General features: G+C 59.4%; 4 protein-coding genes across 6 annotated transcripts; 2 read left to right on the top strand and 2 right to left on the bottom strand.

Moving 5' to 3' along the window:
• The first annotated feature begins 226 nt into the window (after positions 1 to 226).
• Positions 227 to 12,916, top strand: LRCH4 (leucine rich repeats and calponin homology domain containing 4). 3 transcript variants are annotated; one of them, XM_060077766.1, is made up of 18 exons: positions 227 to 525; positions 3,999 to 4,143; positions 4,272 to 4,398; positions 4,594 to 4,699; positions 8,342 to 8,478; positions 8,598 to 8,713; positions 8,854 to 8,953; positions 9,200 to 9,290; positions 9,388 to 9,464; positions 9,573 to 9,634; positions 9,743 to 9,859; positions 9,971 to 10,039; positions 10,133 to 10,236; positions 10,365 to 10,448; positions 10,671 to 10,756; positions 10,930 to 11,067; positions 11,160 to 11,237; positions 12,542 to 12,916. In XM_060077766.1, exons 1-18 carry the CDS (start codon positions 306 to 308, stop codon positions 12,644 to 12,646), a joined length of 1,962 nt encoding a protein of 653 aa, XP_059933749.1. In that variant the 5' UTR covers positions 227 to 305; the 3' UTR covers positions 12,647 to 12,916. The 3 variants fall into 3 exon arrangements, with proteins under 3 accessions (XP_059933749.1, XP_059933747.1, XP_059933748.1); XM_060077764.1 differs by lacking the exon at positions 12,542 to 12,916 and adding an exon at positions 11,551 to 12,172; XM_060077765.1 differs by lacking the exons at positions 9,971 to 10,039; positions 12,542 to 12,916 and adding an exon at positions 11,551 to 12,172.
• Positions 6,858 to 7,795, bottom strand: LOC132476153 (dihydrofolate reductase-like). Its single transcript, XM_060077932.1, has one exon. The coding sequence runs from the start codon at positions 7,754 to 7,756 to the stop codon at positions 7,193 to 7,195; it is 564 nt and encodes a 187-aa protein (XP_059933915.1). The 5' UTR covers positions 7,757 to 7,795; the 3' UTR covers positions 6,858 to 7,192.
• A 101-nt stretch (positions 12,917 to 13,017) lies between the features above and the next one.
• SAP25 (Sin3A associated protein 25) lies at positions 13,018 to 14,772 on the top strand. The gene is made up of 6 exons (XM_060077767.1): positions 13,018 to 13,404; positions 13,615 to 13,715; positions 13,807 to 13,913; positions 14,009 to 14,156; positions 14,233 to 14,330; positions 14,413 to 14,772. Exons 1-6 carry the CDS (start codon positions 13,259 to 13,261, stop codon positions 14,704 to 14,706), a joined length of 894 nt encoding a protein of 297 aa, XP_059933750.1. The 5' UTR covers positions 13,018 to 13,258; the 3' UTR covers positions 14,707 to 14,772.
• A 171-nt stretch (positions 14,773 to 14,943) lies between these two features.
• On the bottom strand, positions 14,944 to 17,699 carry LOC132476337 (insulin receptor substrate 1-like). Its single transcript, XM_060078227.1, has 3 exons — positions 17,066 to 17,699; positions 15,707 to 16,839; positions 14,944 to 15,317 (listed from the first exon to the last, which is right to left on the bottom strand). Exons 1-3 carry the CDS (start codon positions 17,556 to 17,558, stop codon positions 15,255 to 15,257), a joined length of 1,689 nt encoding a protein of 562 aa, XP_059934210.1. The 5' UTR covers positions 17,559 to 17,699; the 3' UTR covers positions 14,944 to 15,254.
• Positions 17,700 to 18,463: the final 764 nt, after the last annotated feature.

The following is an 18,463-nucleotide window of genomic DNA, read 5'->3' as shown; positions in this document are numbered from 1 at the left end:
TCCACTCCTGAGATTTTTGACTGGATGTGGCTGCGCGGGGCGGGCCGGCCTGGAGAGTAGGCAGTTGGCGAGTACTCTATTCTAGTCCCCCTCCCTTCTCTCGCCTCACTCCAGCGCCGTAGTCTCCACCCCGCCGGCGGGTTCTGATTAGCCACTTCCTACGCGTCTCGGGATTCCAATTGGTCCGTCGGGTCCCCGAGCCCGCTTCCTCCCCCTGGAAGCGACTACGGCGGCTCCGAGGAGGGGGAGGGGCAAGGAGGGACGGCCCGTCCCGTCAGTCAGGCAGCGGGAGCCGCCGGGAGCGGATGGCGGCGGCGGTAGCGGCCCCTCTCGCCGCCGGGAGTGAGGAGGCGGCGGCCACGACCTCCGTTCCAGGGTCTCCGGGTCTGCCCGGGAGCCGCAGTGCAGAGCGGGCCCTAGAGGAGGCCGTGGCCACCGGGACCCTGAACCTGTCTAACCGGCGTTTGAAGCACTTCCCCCGGGGCGCGGCCCGCAGCTACGACCTGTCAGACATCACCCAGGCTGGTGAGTGCACCCGGCTCCGAGCCCGGCCGGGACCCTCATTTGCATAGCCCCGCCCCTCGCTTGTTGCTTCCCGGGCCCGGGAGTCTGGCCCGCCCCATCACCTGGCCGTCGGAGTTCTAGATTCTGCTGATTTGCATAAGTCTGCTACCACCCCCTCCCCACTTTAAGAACTACTAGACAATGAGCGCTTTTCTCGTTTGCACGGAACACTCTAGAATCTCTGGCCGAGCGTCGTGAGCGCCCCCCTACCCCGCCCCGCTTCTCTTTATTTGCATATCTGCGCACCTGTAGAATGGTCCTGCCCCTCACCTGCTTGGCTCATTTGCGTGATCTCTTCAACCTCAGTTCTGATCGTTCCATAAAGCAGCCCTCACGAGCCCCCCCACCCCCAATGACTCCTTTCTCTTTCTCCACTTCGTCTCCAACTCTTTCCCCTGTTCCACCAAGATAAGAGCAGCCCCAGGCCCCCGCTTCCATGCGTTTGCCCCTGACAGGCCCAAGTTTCTGTTTCCTTTGCCTGTAGTCCCGCCCCCTAAGGCCACTGACTCTCTCCACTGTTCCCCCAGCCAGCCTGTGGGAAAAAAGCAAATCTCCCGCCTCCCCCAACTCTTTTCTCCGCGAGCTCTTCCTCCTATTTTCCCTGACTCCTTTATCTGCGGCGACTCCTCCCTCTTGCGTGTGTCAGGTCACTGTGGAGCCTGTGATCTCACAGAGACCCTAGAATTCCCATTTCAGTTTCTGCTTTCCCCACGGGGGAGGGACTTGAGGCAGTTGCTGAAAGGAAGGAAATCTTATCTCCCAGCTAGGAGTGCTGGGAAGCTAGAGACGGTCCAACTGTCCTTCCTAGTCCCCCACCCATAGGATCCCTGTAATCATGCTCCCTCCACCCTGGTGTCTGTTGATGGTAGGGTGCAGAGACTCCACTGTGACAAGTGAGGCCTCAGCTGCTCAGGAGGCAGACTCTGACCTTGGGTTGGCAGCTGGGGGGTGGGGATTGCGAGACGGGTGGAGGACTGCATTCCCAAAGCCCCACCCCAGCCGAGCCCAGGGTGGGACTTGGGGCTGGATGAGAGTGTCCCCTTGATGACACTGCCCTGGGACTGCACTGCCCCCCTAGCAGGTGCCTGCTCACCTGCAAACACCCTAGTGGGCGCTGACACACAGTCTTTCCTCGACTGTTCTGGAGAGAACCAGTTGAAACCACTCCCCTTGTCTTGGGTTGCTAGGTAAACTCACTCGCCCACTCTGCGGCGAGTGAGTTCAGGGCGCCCGGGAGCCACTGATGTCCCTCTCAGTCTCCCCGAGCCGCCTAACCCGCCCAGCTCCAGATTGACCTCAGCAGCTGTGTGACACTTGCCGTCTGTTCCCTTTCCCCTCCCCCTTGCTTGTTTTTTGACAAAGACCAAATGTTATTCTTTACTTCCTTAGGGCTCTGTCTGTGTGAGTGGACTACTGGGGAAAACTCCCAAGACCTCCTGGGCCCCCTCCCAGCTCCCATCCCCTCTCCGCCTCCTCCCCCAGCATTCCGGCTCAGGGTGCAGCCTGTTCTCCTGGGAAAGCGGGACAATCCCAGCTTCCTGAGAACCCCTCTCTACCCTGCTCTCCACACAGGAAGCCTCAGTCCTTTCAGGGCCCAGGTTCTAGGCCAGGTGGGTCTCTCTCGTCCAGAACTCTCTCCTCCGGCCCCTCTCCCCAAGCAGGGTGCCTGTAGCTAGGGGTGGAAAGAGGAAGTGACAGGAACCCAGTCTGTTGCCCATACCCTGCTCTCCACACTTCCTTGCCCTTCAACCCTGACGGACTAAAAACTTCAGCTCCGCTGACTGAATCGTGTGGAACCTCTTCTGCTTCCGCAGCTCTTTCTGAACCAGCGTTTTCCTTGCACGTGTGCTGTGCGCAGGTCCCTGCTGTCCCTTGGACTCGGTCCGGGGCCCTGATAGTAGGATGAATCCTGAGGTGGGGGGAAGGGCTGCTCTCACAAAAGAGAAGTGCAGCTCATTCTTTCACAGACCACATCCTGTGCCTCCTGTGCACCGCTCCTCCAGCCCCGCTCCCTTCCGCTCGCTCACTCTGAGCTTTTGCCCCTGCTCCCTGGCTCGCCCCATCACAACATGCCCTCCACCCCCCTCATCCACATGTGCATGCAGCACACACATTTGTGGATGCAGAGAAAGCGGGCAGGTGGAGGGGGAGGGCGGGAGGACTGCATCTCATCCTCCCACCCTCTCTGGAACTGTCTTCTTCTGTGACAGGTCTTTTTTCTGTGCACGCCAGGGCTGGGAGCAGAGAGGGTTCCTGGGGCGTCAGGCTGTCGTCCGCCCTGGTAAACACAGGGCCCAGAGACAGAACTTGACAGATTATTTCTACTTCATTTCCTGTCACAAGACTCATTTCCTTGGGGGATATACCCCTGCTTCCCCTCCCCTCGGCTTTTGCTTGCCCCTCCGTGGAGAGGGCCCTCTAAGAAGCTCACCCAACCTCTGTTCCCTGGGACTTCCCCGGCAGGCCCTGGGCCCCTCCCAATACAGGCTGGGCAGAGGGAGCAGAGACCCGGGCTTGTAGCCGTCTAAGCAGTGAGAGCCTCCAGACTGGCAGGAACCCCATGCTGGACGCCTTGCACTGGTCTAGCAAGCCGCTGGTTGAGATAAAAGGATGGTAGTAGACTCTCCCGTCCTTTCCACCCTCTCCACTCCTCGCCCATGCCCAAGACACGGGCAAAGGAGCTGGTCTGAAGTCCGGGTCAGCGAGAGAGGAAGTAGAAGCAGGCCGTTGAGACTGGAAGAGGGCAGGAAGGAGGCCAGCTCTGAGGAAGGTGTGCCTGGGACTCCACCTCCCACCTCTGGCTTGGTCCACTTGCCTTTCCCTCCAGGTCCTTGGATCTGTAACTTCATAGTGCCTTGGACCTGGCTTGCTGATCCCAGGGGCTGGTGAAAAACCGGTGGCCAGTGTCAGGTCTCTAGAGCCAGGCTATAATAACCCTTGGTGGAAAATAGGTAGAGGTTGGGAGACAGGGCGCCTAGGAGGGATGAGCTTTCTTGGTCGTGTCCCCCAGGGGTTGTTCATATCCTTACCTTGAACCTCCCAGCCCATCACCTTGCTAGTTCCTTTGGAGCACCAACCTTCTCCTATCACCTTTGCCTTCCACCTCTCCAGGCATCACAGAACAGAAACCACAAGAGTTATAGAATCTAGCCACTCTTACAGGATAGCCCTGCATTTGTGTGTTTGAAGATGGTGTTCATGGCTCACCCCCCTCCCCCAAGTCTAGGCTTCTCCAGCCCAGTGACCCCAAGGCCTTTGCCTTCCCTTTGCCGCTCTGGCTATGCTTGGAATGGGCTCCAGGTTACGGAAGGCTTTCTTCTCGCTCTAGAGGGTCCAGGTTTATAGGTCTGATTCCTTGGCTCTGGGGAAGTTCAAGGTCTTCCTGTCCAGGGCTGGGTCTTTGCAAGCTCTCCCCTGACACTTGCTTCCTCTAGACCTGTCCCGGAACCGGTTCCCCGAGGTGCCAGAGGCAGCGTGTCAGCTGGTGTCCCTGGAGGGTCTGAGTCTCTACCACAATTGTCTGAGATGCCTGAACCCAGCCTTGGGGAATCTCACAGCTCTCACCTACCTCAACCTCAGGTAGGGAGGCAGGGCCACCGGAGGGTAGGGGGTGGTCCTTCTCGGCACCCTGAGTGACCCTCCTGGTGACCCTGAAAGGACAGCGCCATGCCTGGAGGGTGAGCCCACTGCCCTCCTCCCTCCCACAGCCGAAACCAGCTGTCATCGCTGCCACCCTACATCTGCCAGCTGCCCCTGCGAGTGCTCATCGTCAGCAACAACAAACTGGGGGCCCTACCTCCCGACATCAGCGCCCTGGGGAGCCTGCGACAGCTTGTGAGGACGGGGAGCAGGGTGGCAAGAGGGACTGATGAGCCAGGCACTAGGGATCTTTGTGGGGCGGGGGAGGGCAGGGAAAGGAGGGATGCGCCCTAGGGGAAAAGCGGAGACTAAAGCAGGTGGCCAGGTCCAGGAGGTAGTTTCTGATGCTCGGGGTCTGTGGCTCCTTCGCTACTTCTTTCTTCATTCTAGGATGTGAGCAGCAATGAGTTGCCATCTCTCCCCGCGGAGCTGTGTGGCCTCCCTTCCCTGCGGGATCTCAATGTCCGGAGGAACCAGCTCAGCGCCCTGCCTGATGGTGAGGAAAAGGAAGAACTGGAGGGGTGTGAGGGTGTGTGTGTGCGTGTGCGTGTGTGTGCGTGTGCGTGTGTGCATCTACCTTGGAGGAGTCACAGACAAGGAATCTTCAAGGAAAAATAATGCCTTAGTTGCCCAGGGTTTTGCAATGTATGAGACACACTGTAAACTATTTTCTTTGCTCTTGATCAGCAACCCTCTGAGGCTGGCAAGGCATGGGTTATTAGCTGTGCTTGACAATGTGGGGAAAGGTACAGGAAGGGGAGTGGGGAGTGCATCGGCACCCTGTAGAATTTCACAGTCAAGAGGAGCCCTCAAGGTCACCCAGTGTCACCATTTAGCGCCCATGAAGCTCAAAACCTGAGTCAGGTGAGGTCCTGTGCTGCCTCCCCAGAGATTCTGAACCAGTGAGCTGGAGCTCAGGCAACCCCATTTTAATGAGCTAATTGTGATGCACCCGACACTTGATAGCCTTTGCTCCAAAGCAGGCACACCTTCCTTTATTCAGCCAGCATTGTTGTGTGTGTGTGTTTCCTGTGTTTTAGGTGGGGAACAGGTAGATGTGAGTGATGTCACTCAGATCTGGGGCCAACTCTTAAGATTTAATGGCTTAATGGGGAGAGACAAGCAGAGGGAGGCGCTAGAACAGGAAACTTAGCGCTGTAGGGGCTAGAGGGAGCCGTGTGGCTCTGCTCAGGGACCTGGGGAAGACCTCAGTCAGCCCAGAGGTGCAGCAAGAGCTGACCTTTGAAGGAGAGTTCTCCATCCTTCTGCAACCCAGGTAGAAGCAACCCTGTGTGTAAAGCACGGAGGTCCAGCACAGACGTGGTTAGAAAGGCAAGCCAGGGCTAGGTGGGAAGGCTGGGGCCATGCTACCCATGGTTTTGAAGAACAAGAGAGGGGAGTCGGGTGGCCATCCATTTTCTCTAGGCTCCCCCCAACTCCTTCTTTCCTTCTAAGACAGTAGGGGTACAAATAAGCATTTAATCAGGGCTCTCTCTGGGCCATAAAAGAGACCCCAGCAAAATGCCCTGGGGGCCCAGAGGAAGGAGTGATAAATTCCAACCTAGTGTTTAGAAAGATTTCATAGAAGAAATGACCCTTGAGCTGAACCTTGAAAGATGCATGGACAGAAAAATGGGGTTCTCCTACCTGAGCAGACAGCATGTGGAGAAGCCCAGAGCAAAGGGGGTGGAGGGTTGTCTGATATGGTGTGAGGGTGGGCAGCGAGGTGCGAGACATGGGTGGAGCCAGATCATGAACTCCTTAACCGGGGAGCGGTGCTTGACCAGAGAGCAGTGATTTTTTCTTTTTTTTTGCTTTTTCCCACACATGAACATTTATTAAACATTTTGAGTATTATACACAATTTCCTTCTTTCACTTAGCAATTTTTGGCATTTTCCTGTCAGTATTTCATTCTTTTTAACTGCTGTAGATGTTACATTTTATAGACATATTGGTTAGTTATTTCTTATTAATCAACATTTGGGCTGTTTCCAAGTTTGAAAAAAAAAGTTGCAACAAATACTCTTGGGTTCATTTCTTTGTTCAGGATTAATTCCTAGAAGTGGAAGTTCTGGGTCCAAACCCAGAATATTTTGAATTTTAATTGATGTTGCTAACTTACACTCTAAAAAGGTTGTACCAATTTATAAGGCAGAAAATGCTATTTTGGGGAGGTACTTAATCTGAATCTTTGCTAACATGTTGGGTAAAACATGTTTTAATTTTAATTTTTTAATTCTGTGAAGTTTAGTTTCTAACTTGCTAATTTTGGTTTCTAGCAATATTCATTCTCAATTTATTACCTCTTTGAATTTTTAATTTTAGCCATTATGCTTGATATTAATTCTTTTTTGTAAAGAGCAGCCAATTCTTGTTCTATCATTGTAACATCCCATACAATCTCACTGAAGATCAGAAACAAAGTTTTTTAAGGTCTCAGACCTTCTCCTTTAACCACCAAAAAGGTAGTCTCGTACCTGCGTCTTTACTATCCCTGTGGAATATCCTGGATTTTTCAACTTACTGACTCCTGGTCTGAGTGAAGAGAATTTTTTTCAGAAGTGTGATATAAAGTAATTCACAGTCCCTCTTTTGATCTAATTTTAATAACTGAATGCTGGCTCTTCTGTTTATAATCCATTTCTGACCTTGGACCCATCTGCCTAGCTCCTAGCTCTATAGGCTCTGGTTTCAACTCATGCTGCCAGGGCACTCTTCCACTTTGGGCTGTCTTGGTAGATATTCTGCCCTAGGCAAGTGCTGGTCACCTATCCTTGACTCTTGATGGGCATTCAGGAAGTTACAGCAAGAAATGTTTCACAAATGGTATCTGATACAGTCTAGTTAAGATTAATGGGGAATAAAAGTACTTTGCTTAGAAATAATTATGTATAGATCTAAAGTCAACAAAAGTCTCTACAACAAAAAATACATAATTTTTTCGGGGGGAGGAGGAGGCTTGAAATAGATCAGAAAACACTTTCACATTAATTGTTCTTTTCATATACTTCAAATTTGTACTTAATGCCTTTCTCCTCCTGGACATCAGAAGGAACACCTAGATATTCTGGGATAAGTTTATATTTTTCCAAATCAATTTCTGGAAAAAATGTGTCACTTTCAAATTCCTGCATGATCCTTGTCACAAATAGTCTAAGATGGCCTGGCTTGTTCATGGCTTCGTTATAAACAGAACTGCCTCCCACTATCCAGACCATGTCCACTTTATTTGTTAATTCTGGTTGCTCAATAAGTTTTAAGGCATCATCCAGACTTCTGGCAAGAAAATGAGCTCCCTGTGGAGGTTCCTTGAGTTCTCTACTGAGAACTATATTAATTCTGTCCTTTAAAGGTCGATTCTTCTCTGGAATGAAGAACCAGGTTTTCCTACCCATAGTCACCGAATTCTGTTTACCTTCTACTGAAGAGGTTGTGGTCATTCTTTGGAAATACCTGTATTCGTTCCTGAGCGAGGGCCAGGGCAGGTCCCCGTTCTTGCCGATGCCCATGTTCTGGGACACAGTGACGATGCAGTTTAGCGGACGAACCATGATAGCGGCAGAAAACACTTCCGAGCTAGCATGTCATACTGACACGGGGATTACCTGCCAGCTTGGCGCGAAATTTTTCAGAGCAGTGATTTTTATTCTTATTCTGTGTCTCGGGGCACCACTAATCCAGCTGTGACTTTCTGAGAAGTGGAGAAGGGTACCCTCTCCTGCGGGTGGGCCAGGGCTTGGCTAGTGGAGCGCTGTACGGTCGCAGCAGCCCCCTCTCCCCGTGCCTTTGTGCAGGGTGCAGCCCGCTCACCCGCAGCAGCCCCGCCTGCAGATCCTGGAAGGCTTTTGAGCAACGCGGTGGCACAGTTTGGTTTGGGCCTCGTGATGGACACTTGAGAAGGAGGAATCGGCGGTGGGGTGGGAGGACAAGGGAAGCACGTGGGGTGGGCAGCAGCGGAAGTTGGTCTGAGCGGGAAGAGGAGCAGGGAGGTGGGTCCTGGGGAGCGCCCTCAGCCAACCAGGGCGGAGGCGCGGTGGCCCCAGGGGTGACCCACCAGCCAGAGCAGGGGGCAGAGGAAGTGAGCACAAGGCCCCGCCCCGGGGCATGCTTCTAACTCTTCCCTCACCCACCGCCAGAGCTGGGAGACCTTCCTCTTGTCCGCCTGGATTTCTCCTGTAACCGTGTCTCCCGCATCCCGGTCTCCTTCTGCCGCCTCAGGCACCTGCAGGTCATTTTGCTGGACAGCAACCCCCTGCAAAGCCCGCCTGCCCAGGTGAGGACGGGCCCGAGAATGGGCAGGAGTTGGGGGCATAGGTCCCTTTGGTAGCCAAGCAGGATCTGGGAGGCCCCCCTCTCTTCCCCTAACTACCCGCCATGTGCCTCCACACCTAGATCTGCCTGAAGGGGAAACTTCACATCTTCAAGTATTTGTCAACAGAGGCTGGGCGGCGCGGGGGGTCTGCACTGGGGGACCTGGCCCCTTCCCGGCCCCCGAGTTTCAGCCCCTGGTAAGTTCCACGTGGGAAGGAGGGAAGCCCCTGGATACTTAAACCCCTTCCTAGCACCAGGGACCCCATGGTTTCCGGAGGGCGGATGACGGGGTTGCTGCCCAGAATGGGGCTGACCAGCTCTCCCTGGCTGGCCCCAGCCCTGCTGAGGAGTTGTTTCCGGGACGTCGGTATGACGGAGGGCTGGACTCAGGCTTCCACAGCGTTGACAGTGGCAGCAAGAGGTGGTCTGGAAATGAGGTAAGGGCCTCCTTTCCAAGGATCATGGGAGATCTCAGCCCCAGGGGAGAACCTCTGAGCCGGGACCCTTCGCCTACTACCTCTAAAGCTCAGAGTGACTGGTGATGGCTGGAGTCCTCTTCCTTCGCTCGCCCAAGTATCTCGCGGGGAAGGGCTGGCTCAGCAGCAGAGCCCGGGGCCCTGAACTCCATGGGCCCTGGGACTCCAGAGAGGCTGTCTCCTATCTCTGCATTTCTGCATTTACAGTCAACGGATGAATTTTCCGAGTTGTCGTTCCGGATCTCAGAGCTGGCCCGGGAGCCTCGGGGACCCAGGGAGCGGAGGGAGGATGGTTCTGGTGTGTAGTGGGATCACGGGCTAGGGGCCGGGGGGTGGGGCATGGACGAGGGCCTAAGCGCCCGCATTGGCTCGCTGATGCGCACTGCTCTCTCCAGCTGACGGAGACCCTGAGCAGGTTGACTTCATCGACAGCCACGTCCCTGGGGAGGACGAAGAGCGAGGTGCTGGCGAGGTGAGGGGAGCCCGCGTCCGCCTGTCCATCCACCATGAGAGAGCTGGAGGAGGGGAGCCAGTGCAGGCTCGGGGAACCCCCTCAGCCCCTCTGCTGTTCTTTCTTCAGGAGCAGCGGCCACCAGAATCGAGCCCTGTGGCAGGGGATGGGGAGAGGGCACCAAGCAGCAGGTACCCGGAGCCACCTGAGGCGGCGCCTCCTCCCTTTACTGCATCGCCCCGCCCCCCTGTCCTCTCCTCCAGCCCTGCTCCACCTCTCATCCTGCCTCTGCCCCGCAGGCGGGAGGAGCCGGCAGGGGAGGAGAGGCGGCGCCCAGACACCTTGCAGCTGTGGCAGGAGCGCGAGCGGCGGCAGCAGCAGCAGAGTGGAGTGTGGGGTTCCCCAAGGAAGGACAGGTGTGGGCGTGGGAGCAGCTGCCCTGGCGGTGAGGCCTCCTGAGCTTCCCTGCCTCTCGGGGTTGGCGGAGCCCCGCCTGGCACTGCTGACCCCACACCTTCATTTCCTAGTTTTCCGAAGCTGGGGGTCAGGGCTCCTGGCGGGGTTGCTGCCGCCTCGTCCGCTCAGGCCACCTACAAGTATGTGTCCTCCTGGACCCCGCCTCCCTCGGGCCTCGCCCTACACGCCCTTCTCCTGAGCATCCCCTCGACTCCCCTTCTGTCTCTCCTCAGCGGCACGCCCAAGTCCAATGCCACCCAGCTGGGAGCCTCGGGGGGGCAGGGTGCTCCCACCCCCGCCTCCACCTCCCAGGAGCCCCTTCCTACAGCGGGACCAGGTGGGACGGCGGCGCTGGGAGGAGGGTGCGGGCCTGTGTAGGTGAGGGGGGTGTTGAGACCTGGTGGCCTGAGGGAGGAGAAGGACACTGAGGGGATGCTTCTCCTGCCCCCTGGCTCTGGCCCCCAGCGACCACACCTGCTCCCCGGCCGCTCAGCTCCATTCAGAGACCAAACAGCTTCCTCTTCCGTTCTTCCTCTCAGAGCAGCTCAGGTGGGTCTTCCCTCCTCCCCAGTACTAACCCGGTGCTAATCCAGCACTAACCCCGGCGCTGGGGCCGTCCCTTCTGGCGTGGGAGTTCTCTGGTCAGTTGTCCCATTGTGTTGAAAATCCCACAAGCGCAGAGGCAGGCGATGTGGGTGCCAGACCCTGCGACCGGGCTACAAAGTCGATGGTGCGTAGTGGAGGCGGCCCCACACCCTCCTCTCTCTCCAGGCGCTTCATCACCGGACTCTGTCTTGAGACCTCGGCGATCCCCCCAGCTTTTGGACGAAAAGGAGGTGATGGCTCAGCTGCGCCAGGTATGAGAGGTGGGATCTGCGTGGGTGGAGCCTGGGCTCCGCGTGGTGCCTGGAGGTTCCCGGCTTCCCTCAACAGCCTCTTTGCCTACCCTGGTACCTCCCCTGAGACGGAAGGGGCAGGAGGGCGTTCCCTGCTGACCCTGACCTCTCCCCCTCCTTCCCCTGCCTCCCAGGTGCTTGAGTCCCAGCTGCAGCGGCCCCTGCCCGAGGACCTGGCAGAGGCTCTAGCCAATGGGGTCATCCTCTGTCAGCTGGCCAACCAGCTGCGGCCCCGCTCCGTGCCCTTCATTCATGTGCCCTCACCTGCTGTGGTCAGTTGGGGCCCAGGCAGGAAGTAGGGGTTGGGACGGGGACTCCTGGGGCTTCCCCCTTACTCTCTTTTTCCTTTCTTACCCACCCCCAGCCAAAACTCAGTGCCCTCAAGTCTCGGAAGAATGTGGAGAGTTTCTTAGAAGCTTGTCGAAAAATGGGGGTGCCTGAGGTATGGGGGTGTGTTCTCAGGGGCCCAGGGCTGGTCTCTTCTACAAAGGGTGCAGTGTCCTGGGCTCAGCGGGGCACCCTGCATGGATGGCAGGGTTCCATTCACGGGGGGTGTCTGCTTCTCAGCAGGAAGCACATCCGCCAGCCCCTGTCCCGCATGTCTCCCCTGCATGCCTCCCTTCCCTGCACTCTGCATGTTGGCGTGGCTCTGGCCCTGGCACGTGAGGGCAGGGGGTGGGAAGGATTGTCTTGCTGCTGCTGCTGACGTCTTTTGTCCTTTGTCCTTGTCCATCTGTCCTACTCTCCCTTCCCAGGCTGACCTGTGCTCGCCCTCGGATCTCCTCCAGGGCACTGCCCAGGGGCTGTGGACCACCCTGGAGGCTGTGAAGCGGGCGGGGGGCAGGTCCCCCCCGCCCCTCTGGCCCCCCTCTGGTCTGGGAGGCTTCATCCTCTTCTACGTGGTCCTCATGCTGCTGCTCTGTGTCGTCTACACTCGGCTCCTGGGTTCCTAGGACCTGAAGTCACCCCTCCCCCTACCCCCTTGCCCTACTTCTATTTATAAGACTCCTGTGCAAACCCCCTTCCCCACCGGTGGTGCCTTCAGCCCCTACCAAAGACACTAGTGAACCCCCCTCCCCTCATAAACACTGACCTCAGAGGCCCCACTCTGGTGCCCCCAGACCCTGGGCCCCCAGCCTCTGGCCACCCTCCTGTAGCCCCTCCCTTCTCAGTGCTGATGGTGCCTTTTAAGTCCTTTCCCTGCCCTGCCCTCTGCTTCCCTAGAGGGTGGGTCTTAACCTTCCTCCTTGCACCATCCCCCCCCAGCTGCTATAGGGGGCTAAATTATCTATATTTTGTAGAGAGAACTCTATATTTGTAGGGGATGCAGGGGCCCAGGCTGGGTCTCTGTCTCTTGTATAAATTGTACAGACCGTGGCTGCCTGTGTGTGTGTGTGTGTGTGTATGTGTGTGTGTGTTTGCGTCTGCTCCTGCTGTGCCGGGGGCCCATCCCTGGCCGTGTCCCCTGGGCTCTATGTGCCAGCTTGCCTACTCCAGCACTTCCCTCTGGAAATGGCAGGTCTGTCCTTCCCTCTGAGTCTTGGCCCCCTGTGTCATCTCCCTTCTGTTATCCTCTGGCAGCTTCCTTGCATCTCATTTGTCCCCAAGCCACATCCAGGGTGCCCTTGACCCTTGCCTGCTACATTCTGTCAGCTTCCTTTGCCCAGGCTCCTTTAGGGTGTCTCCCACCCTACAGCTGAGAAGAGGAGGTGACAAGGGGAACTTAACCTGAGCCCCTCCCCCTAGGAGTCCCTGTGCCAGCCCCACCACATCCTGGAAGAGGAGGGGGCCCCGGGAAGGGGCCTCCCCTACATCGCTGCTGTCATCCATGCACTGCTGGAACGGCCTTAGGGGTTGAGGTCGGGGTGCAGGGGCCCGACCCGGCGGGAACCCCAGGAACAGAGAAGACAGTCACACCTGGGCTCTGCTCTCTAGCGAGGACTGGTGAGGGCGGCCTCGGGCCTGGCCCTGTGCCTCAGGCACCTGTCTGCCCGGGAGCTTGGAAGCAGGCTGACCCAGCAAGGCGCGAGGCCGCCTCTGGGCGTGGTCGAGGGTCTGGGATGGAAGACTGGGGGCTGGGTGTTGTGTCACGTGCAATAAACGGAAGCCGGAAGCCCTCTAGGTTGCCCCTCAGCTGTGTGTGTGTCTGCGAACGAGAGCTGTGCGTGCCGGGGACGGGTAGCCTCTACGTCCGGGCGCCGCAGTTCCCTCTGGCCGTTTTCACCCTTCCGTGTGGCCCCGCCATCCGCGCCGCCAGGGGGCGCTCGCGGGATCCCGGCGGGACCGTGCGCCACGTGGCCCGGAAACGCGCTGGACGCCTGCGCCGCGAAGCCCTGCGAGGTGGGCCGCAAGCTGGGCGCGCGGGGTAGCGCGGGCCGCTGAGGGAGGCTGCGCCCGAGTGGGAGCTGGGAGGTGCCAGGCGGGCGGCGCGGGGCCCTGACTTGCCCTCCGCCTGGACGCGGCATGTTGCCCGGGACCCCCCGGCGGTGGGGCGCGGGCGAGGAGCAGGCGCCCGAGGAACAAGGCCCCTCGGCGGGCAGCGACCCCGGCCAGGCCTGGGACTCTGGAGAGGAATCCCTGCGGGAGCCAAGAACAACCCCACAGGACAGGTGAGGGGCTCTGCCGGCGGCACTTGGGCGAAACCCGACGGGGGCCCACAGTGTGAGAAAATCTCAGTTGTCCCTAGTAGCGAAGAGTGGGTATGACCAGTCTCCCCGCACCGGGTACCCTTGGCCCTGCCTTGGAAGTATTCAGACTTGGAGCGGGGAGGTGATTGCGGGAGGCTGTGACCGAAGCATCTCAGTACCGCCCCTTCCCAGTCCTCAGCCCTGGTCCCAAAGGCCTAACTGGACCCCGAAAGAGCAGCTGCTGCCTCGGCCGCCCCCAGGCCTGGCTGCTGAGCGGTCACCCGGAACCCCAGGTAGGTACAGGGTCCTGCCATCTTTACCCCCAAGACCCTTTTACCGACTCCTGAGCCGATTTTAATCTCTTCAAGTCCTCCCCCCGCCCAGTTCCCCTGTCCCCCCAGATGAACTGCGAGGTGGCCCCGTCAAGGATGACCCTGCTGGCGCCATGGCACCCCAACTGTGAGGCTAAACCGGGACCTCGGCTGGTGTCGGTGAGTTGGGGGTACCTGTGGCACCAGCCTCGGGTGGGGCAGGGATGCCTTGGGAGGGGGCTGAAGCTCCAGGAATCTTTCCCGTCCCTCCACAGGGGCACAGCTGTGAGTCAGGCACCTCCTTCTCAGGCCGGACCTTGCGCCATCCCTCATTCTGCTCTCTGTACGAGGCAGCCTCAGGCAGAGGCCTCAGGCCCAGTCTAGCAGGACGTCAGAGTGGAGAGCAGGCGCCCAGGGATGCAGGTACGGCCCTTGGTCCCCTCAGACTCCGCGGAGAACCAGTGCAGTGCTTGCCACCCTAGCAGCTTCTCCTCCCCAGGGTTCCCGGTGATATGCCGTGAAGCTGTCTTTCTTTCTGACCATCTGCTGCCCCGTGGGCAGCGTGTTCCCCTGTACCTGTCTCAGGCCCATCAGCAGGTGAGCACTTTTCCTGCCCTGGCCTCACCCCAGCCTTCACGCAGGGCTCGGGAGGAGACACTTGCCTCTCCTCTCTCCTCAGGTGATGGGCTCTCTGAAGCTGCTGCTCCCATCCCCAGTCATGTCCCCCTGGGTCCTCCCCACTCGGTCCTCTGGCTGCTCCACCGCCTGGCTCAGTGGGCCTGAGCTGATCGCCCTCACTGGCCTCCTTCAGATGAGCCAGGGGGAACCAAGACCCAGCCCCCCGGGGGCTCCCATGCCCCCTGCTGGCCCCCCAGACCCTGCCTCTGACCACCCAGGTGCCAGTGGTGGCCAGAGCTGTTCTCACTGCACGGACCCATCTCTCCCACGGGCCCCAGACAGCCAAGGTCCATAGCCCCTCTGGGGGAGAGCGGGCCCCCTACTTCCCCAGGCAGGTTCTGTTGACAATAAAACAGTGTTGGTTTGCAAACAGGCTCCTTGTGGCAGATAGCAGAGTGGGGCGTGGAGGCAGGGATGGGGTCTCTTCTTCCACCACGGCTTTGGTTGCTCACCCCTCAGATTCTTGTTACTCATTCCCCCTACAGTCGGGCAGGGGAATCCATGGACCTAAGACTTTTCCAGGCTCACCCAGCAGGGAAACTTTAATGGGGGTGGGGTGCACAGTATAGTCTCCTAGACTAGATTAAGTATATCAGAAGCAAGGACTCTTATCAGTTCTGCCAGGCCAGGGAGAAGGAGAATTGTGTGAGCACATAGCTGGTGTTGGGAAAGGCAAAGTAGTGGGTAGGGGGTGTCATCACTTTGGGAGGGCACTAGTGTAAGATACCTGTTGCTCTCATCCTTCTTGCTCTGGGGTCCCAGGAGTTCAGCCGACACCAGGCCAGCACAGCAGGTGTGGGGGGGGGGGCGGGGAGGGGCAGATCTCTGTCTTCTTGGTCGTCATCATTGGAGGCAGGGTGCGGGGCCAAGGCTGACTTGAGACTCTGGAGCGATGCTGCAGGAACTCTGTGGGGAAACAGAGGGTCAGGGCTTTGGCTGAGAAGGTCCAGAAATTTGTAGGGGTTTTGTTTTAAGGGGGGAAGAGTTCTAGAATTTTCTCCCTTAAAAGAATCCAACTTCTTGGGGAACCTCCTCCCGAAGACTTCCCAGGCGCCACAGTTGGAAGGGGCGGAGCCCTTAGGCAGCCCGTCCTAAGGGGCAGCTCAGCGTTTCTGCTGGTCACACGTCCTAGGGGACATCTGAGCTGTAGAACCAATCCATCGGGCGGAAGGGGTTTGTGGGGTTCAGGGGGGTGGGCGGGAAGGCATTCTTAACTTTGCCCTTTTTTTCTTCCTCCACTCCCGTCTGTCTGTCCGTCCATCAGCTATACCCAGGGGCCATGGGGGTCTCCTCACCGGGGCCTGCCCGAGGTTCTGGAACTCGATGTGTGTGTAGCTGTGTGGGCGGTGCCTGGCCCCGGGGGCGTCGCCTCGCAACTCCATGGGAGGGACCAGGTCCAGGTCTACGTAGTTGAGGCCGCCGTCCGGGGGCTCGGGGATGTCAGTGCCCATAACTATGTAGTCGGCGGCCGCGTACTCAAGGCACACGTACTCCCCAGCTAACTCTGACGGCGGCTGCAAGCAGCGTTGAGCCCCTGCGGGTCCCCAGTCGTCTCCCACGCCTAGACGAGGGCCTTGGAGCCCGGGTCCAGGCTCCCCGGCCCCAGGCCTGTAGGAAAGAGGCAAGAAGCTCGAGGGAAAGGACCGTGGCGCACAGAGGCTCATGGACACATATTCAGTGACCCCACCATCCTGGAGCAGCTGGCGGGAAGCGGCTTTGGCTGAGGCAGGAAGGTCCGGGTGTGCCATCACCACGTAGCCACTGGCTTGGCCGCCCCCCATGGGCTCATAGTCACTCCTGGCTCCCTTGGTTATGTAGACCCCGCCCAGCTCCAACCCCTCGGGGTGTGAGGCTGCCGCCCCCAGCCTGGCCAGGGTCTTGAGGGTTGCTTGCTCGCTTCTCTCACTCAGGCGCCCCCGACGGTACAGGCCGCTTGATTGGGCCGCAGAGGCTGGGGTCTCATAAGATTGGGGGACAGAGGGTGTGGAGGCACTCATCGGGGGCTTTCTTGGCAGTGGCTCAGCCCTGCCACCGGCACCACTGTCCCCGATTCGTTTCATGGCGGCCAGGACAGTCTCGTGAATGCTTTGGGCCACAACGGCGTCGGGCGCCTGTAGCCACAGCTCCCCGGGACCCGTGGGTGCCGAGCGGCCAAGCTCCAGGAAGAAGAAAGCGTCGGCATGGCCACAGCGGCGCACGCTGAGCAGGGACAAGCGCAGGGCCGGCGGCGGAGATGGCAGGGAGGCCCTGGAGCTTCTGCTCCCGGGCTTCCGCAGCAGGCTCAGTACCCCGGAACCCAGGCACAGGCAGTAGCCGCCGCTGCCCAGGCCTCGTGCCCGCCCCAGCCCCTTCGGCCGCAGTGTCACGGGCCAGACTTCCTGAAACGGAGCGAGGATCCAGGCCCCGGGGTCCTCGTGGGAGTCGGGACCTGGAGAGACAATGGTCTGGTCACAGGGGCTCTCGGGCCGGCAGGCTGGAGTCACTGTGGCCCGGGGACTGAAAACGTGTAAACCCTTCACGTTTGGTCTTGATTTCGGAGACCTGGGGAAGGGACAGACTACGGATAAACCAAATCCACGATCGTCCACCCGCCCGAGCCCCCCCCCCCCCCCCCCGCCAGCTCAGTCTCAGGCAGCCCGGGGCTCGGGCCTCACCGGCGGCGGCGGCGGCGGCAGCGCGCGCCTGGAGCAGGGCGCTGTACCACGCCTGCTGCTCCGCCTCGCTGGCCGCCGCCACGCCCAGGCTGCGGTCGCGCGTGTAGAGGACGATCAGGTGTCGCTGACGCGCGTCCACGCGCTTACTGATGGTGCACGCGCCCTCCAGGCTCACGCTGAACTTGGGCGGCGCTCGGCCGGCGCGGAACTTCTTCTCGCTCTCGTAACACTCGAGGCGCTGCGGGTAGGCGCGGAGCACAAAGAAGCGGCGGCGCTGGGACTTCTGCTTCCGCAGGTGGCCGCAGAGCCGCACGTCAGCCGGGCAGGCCCAGGGCCGCGGCGGGCCCAGGGCCACGTCGGCTGACTCGAACTCCGGGGTCGTCGTGGGGCCTCTGGGCTTCATCCCGGACCCAAAGCAGTAAAGTGTCCGGAGCAGGGGCTGGGACGGCAGAGGTGGGGTAGACGTAGCGGTCCCTGGGGAGGGGGGCGGCATCCTCACAGGCGACCACCTGTCTTGATGCCCAGCGTCTTTCTCCCCGCTCCCGACTTGAAGTTTGGGGCAGGAGGTCCGCACCGTGTGCCCCAGTGGCTGCCCGGTGGCCTGAGACACCCGAGGCTCCGACAGACTCTGAGGCTTGACCCCTGCGCCTCCCCGTCGCCTCCTCTCCTGTCCTCTCCCCTCCCTCCCTGCGCGGAATGCGCCGAAGTCCCCACCCCCGCGAGGTTAACCCTTGCGCGCCCCGGAGCCGGTCGCCGGGTTGGGGGAGTGGAGTGTGAGTCGGGAAATCCAGGAGAGGCGGCCTCCGCCTCACCCCACCCCGTGTCCTGGGACTGGGCTTTTGCAGGGGCGGGGGTGGGGTGGCGTCTCTACTGGTCTGAGCTGCCGGCCGGCCGAGAAAGCGGCGAGGTGAGGTGAGTGTGCGTGGAGCCACGTCTGTGGTGACCGCGTTGGCGGCGTCTGCAGTCCTGGAGGTGAGCGGGCCACTGAGCCGGGCCACCCTTACAGTGGCACCCCTTCCGGCCTCCGCCACTCCCCACTCGGAATGGTGTCCCCTCTTCCCACCCAGGAGTGGCTCTGTTCTCTGCCTTCCCAAGTAATCCCAGGAGCCAGGGCTACGGAGCACTGGGCTATGCTGATCTTGGAGGAGCTGGAGGTTCAGTTTCTCTGCGGGGTTGGGGGCCATAGGAGGTGTCTTGAGGTAAGTTAACTTTTGGATCGGTCCCTGTGCACAGACCATACCCACCAGGGTTCCAGTCAAGTGGCATTGAAGGAGAGCCAGTGGAGAAAGAGACCATCTCTCAGGGGCACTGCCCTCTTGCTGCACCATTGCCCTCAGCCCCTCCTCACCACCTCTGTTCAAAAACAATGCTGCCCAGGCCAGCTGAAGGCTCTTTTCA

The sequence above is a fragment of the Mesoplodon densirostris genome, chromosome 16, assembly GCF_025265405.1.
Source record: "Mesoplodon densirostris isolate mMesDen1 chromosome 16, mMesDen1 primary haplotype, whole genome shotgun sequence".
Classification (NCBI taxonomy): domain Eukaryota; kingdom Metazoa; phylum Chordata; class Mammalia; order Artiodactyla; family Ziphiidae; genus Mesoplodon; species Mesoplodon densirostris.
Note: the sequence above shows the minus strand (reverse complement) of the source record. Positions and strands in the feature narration are given on the sequence as shown.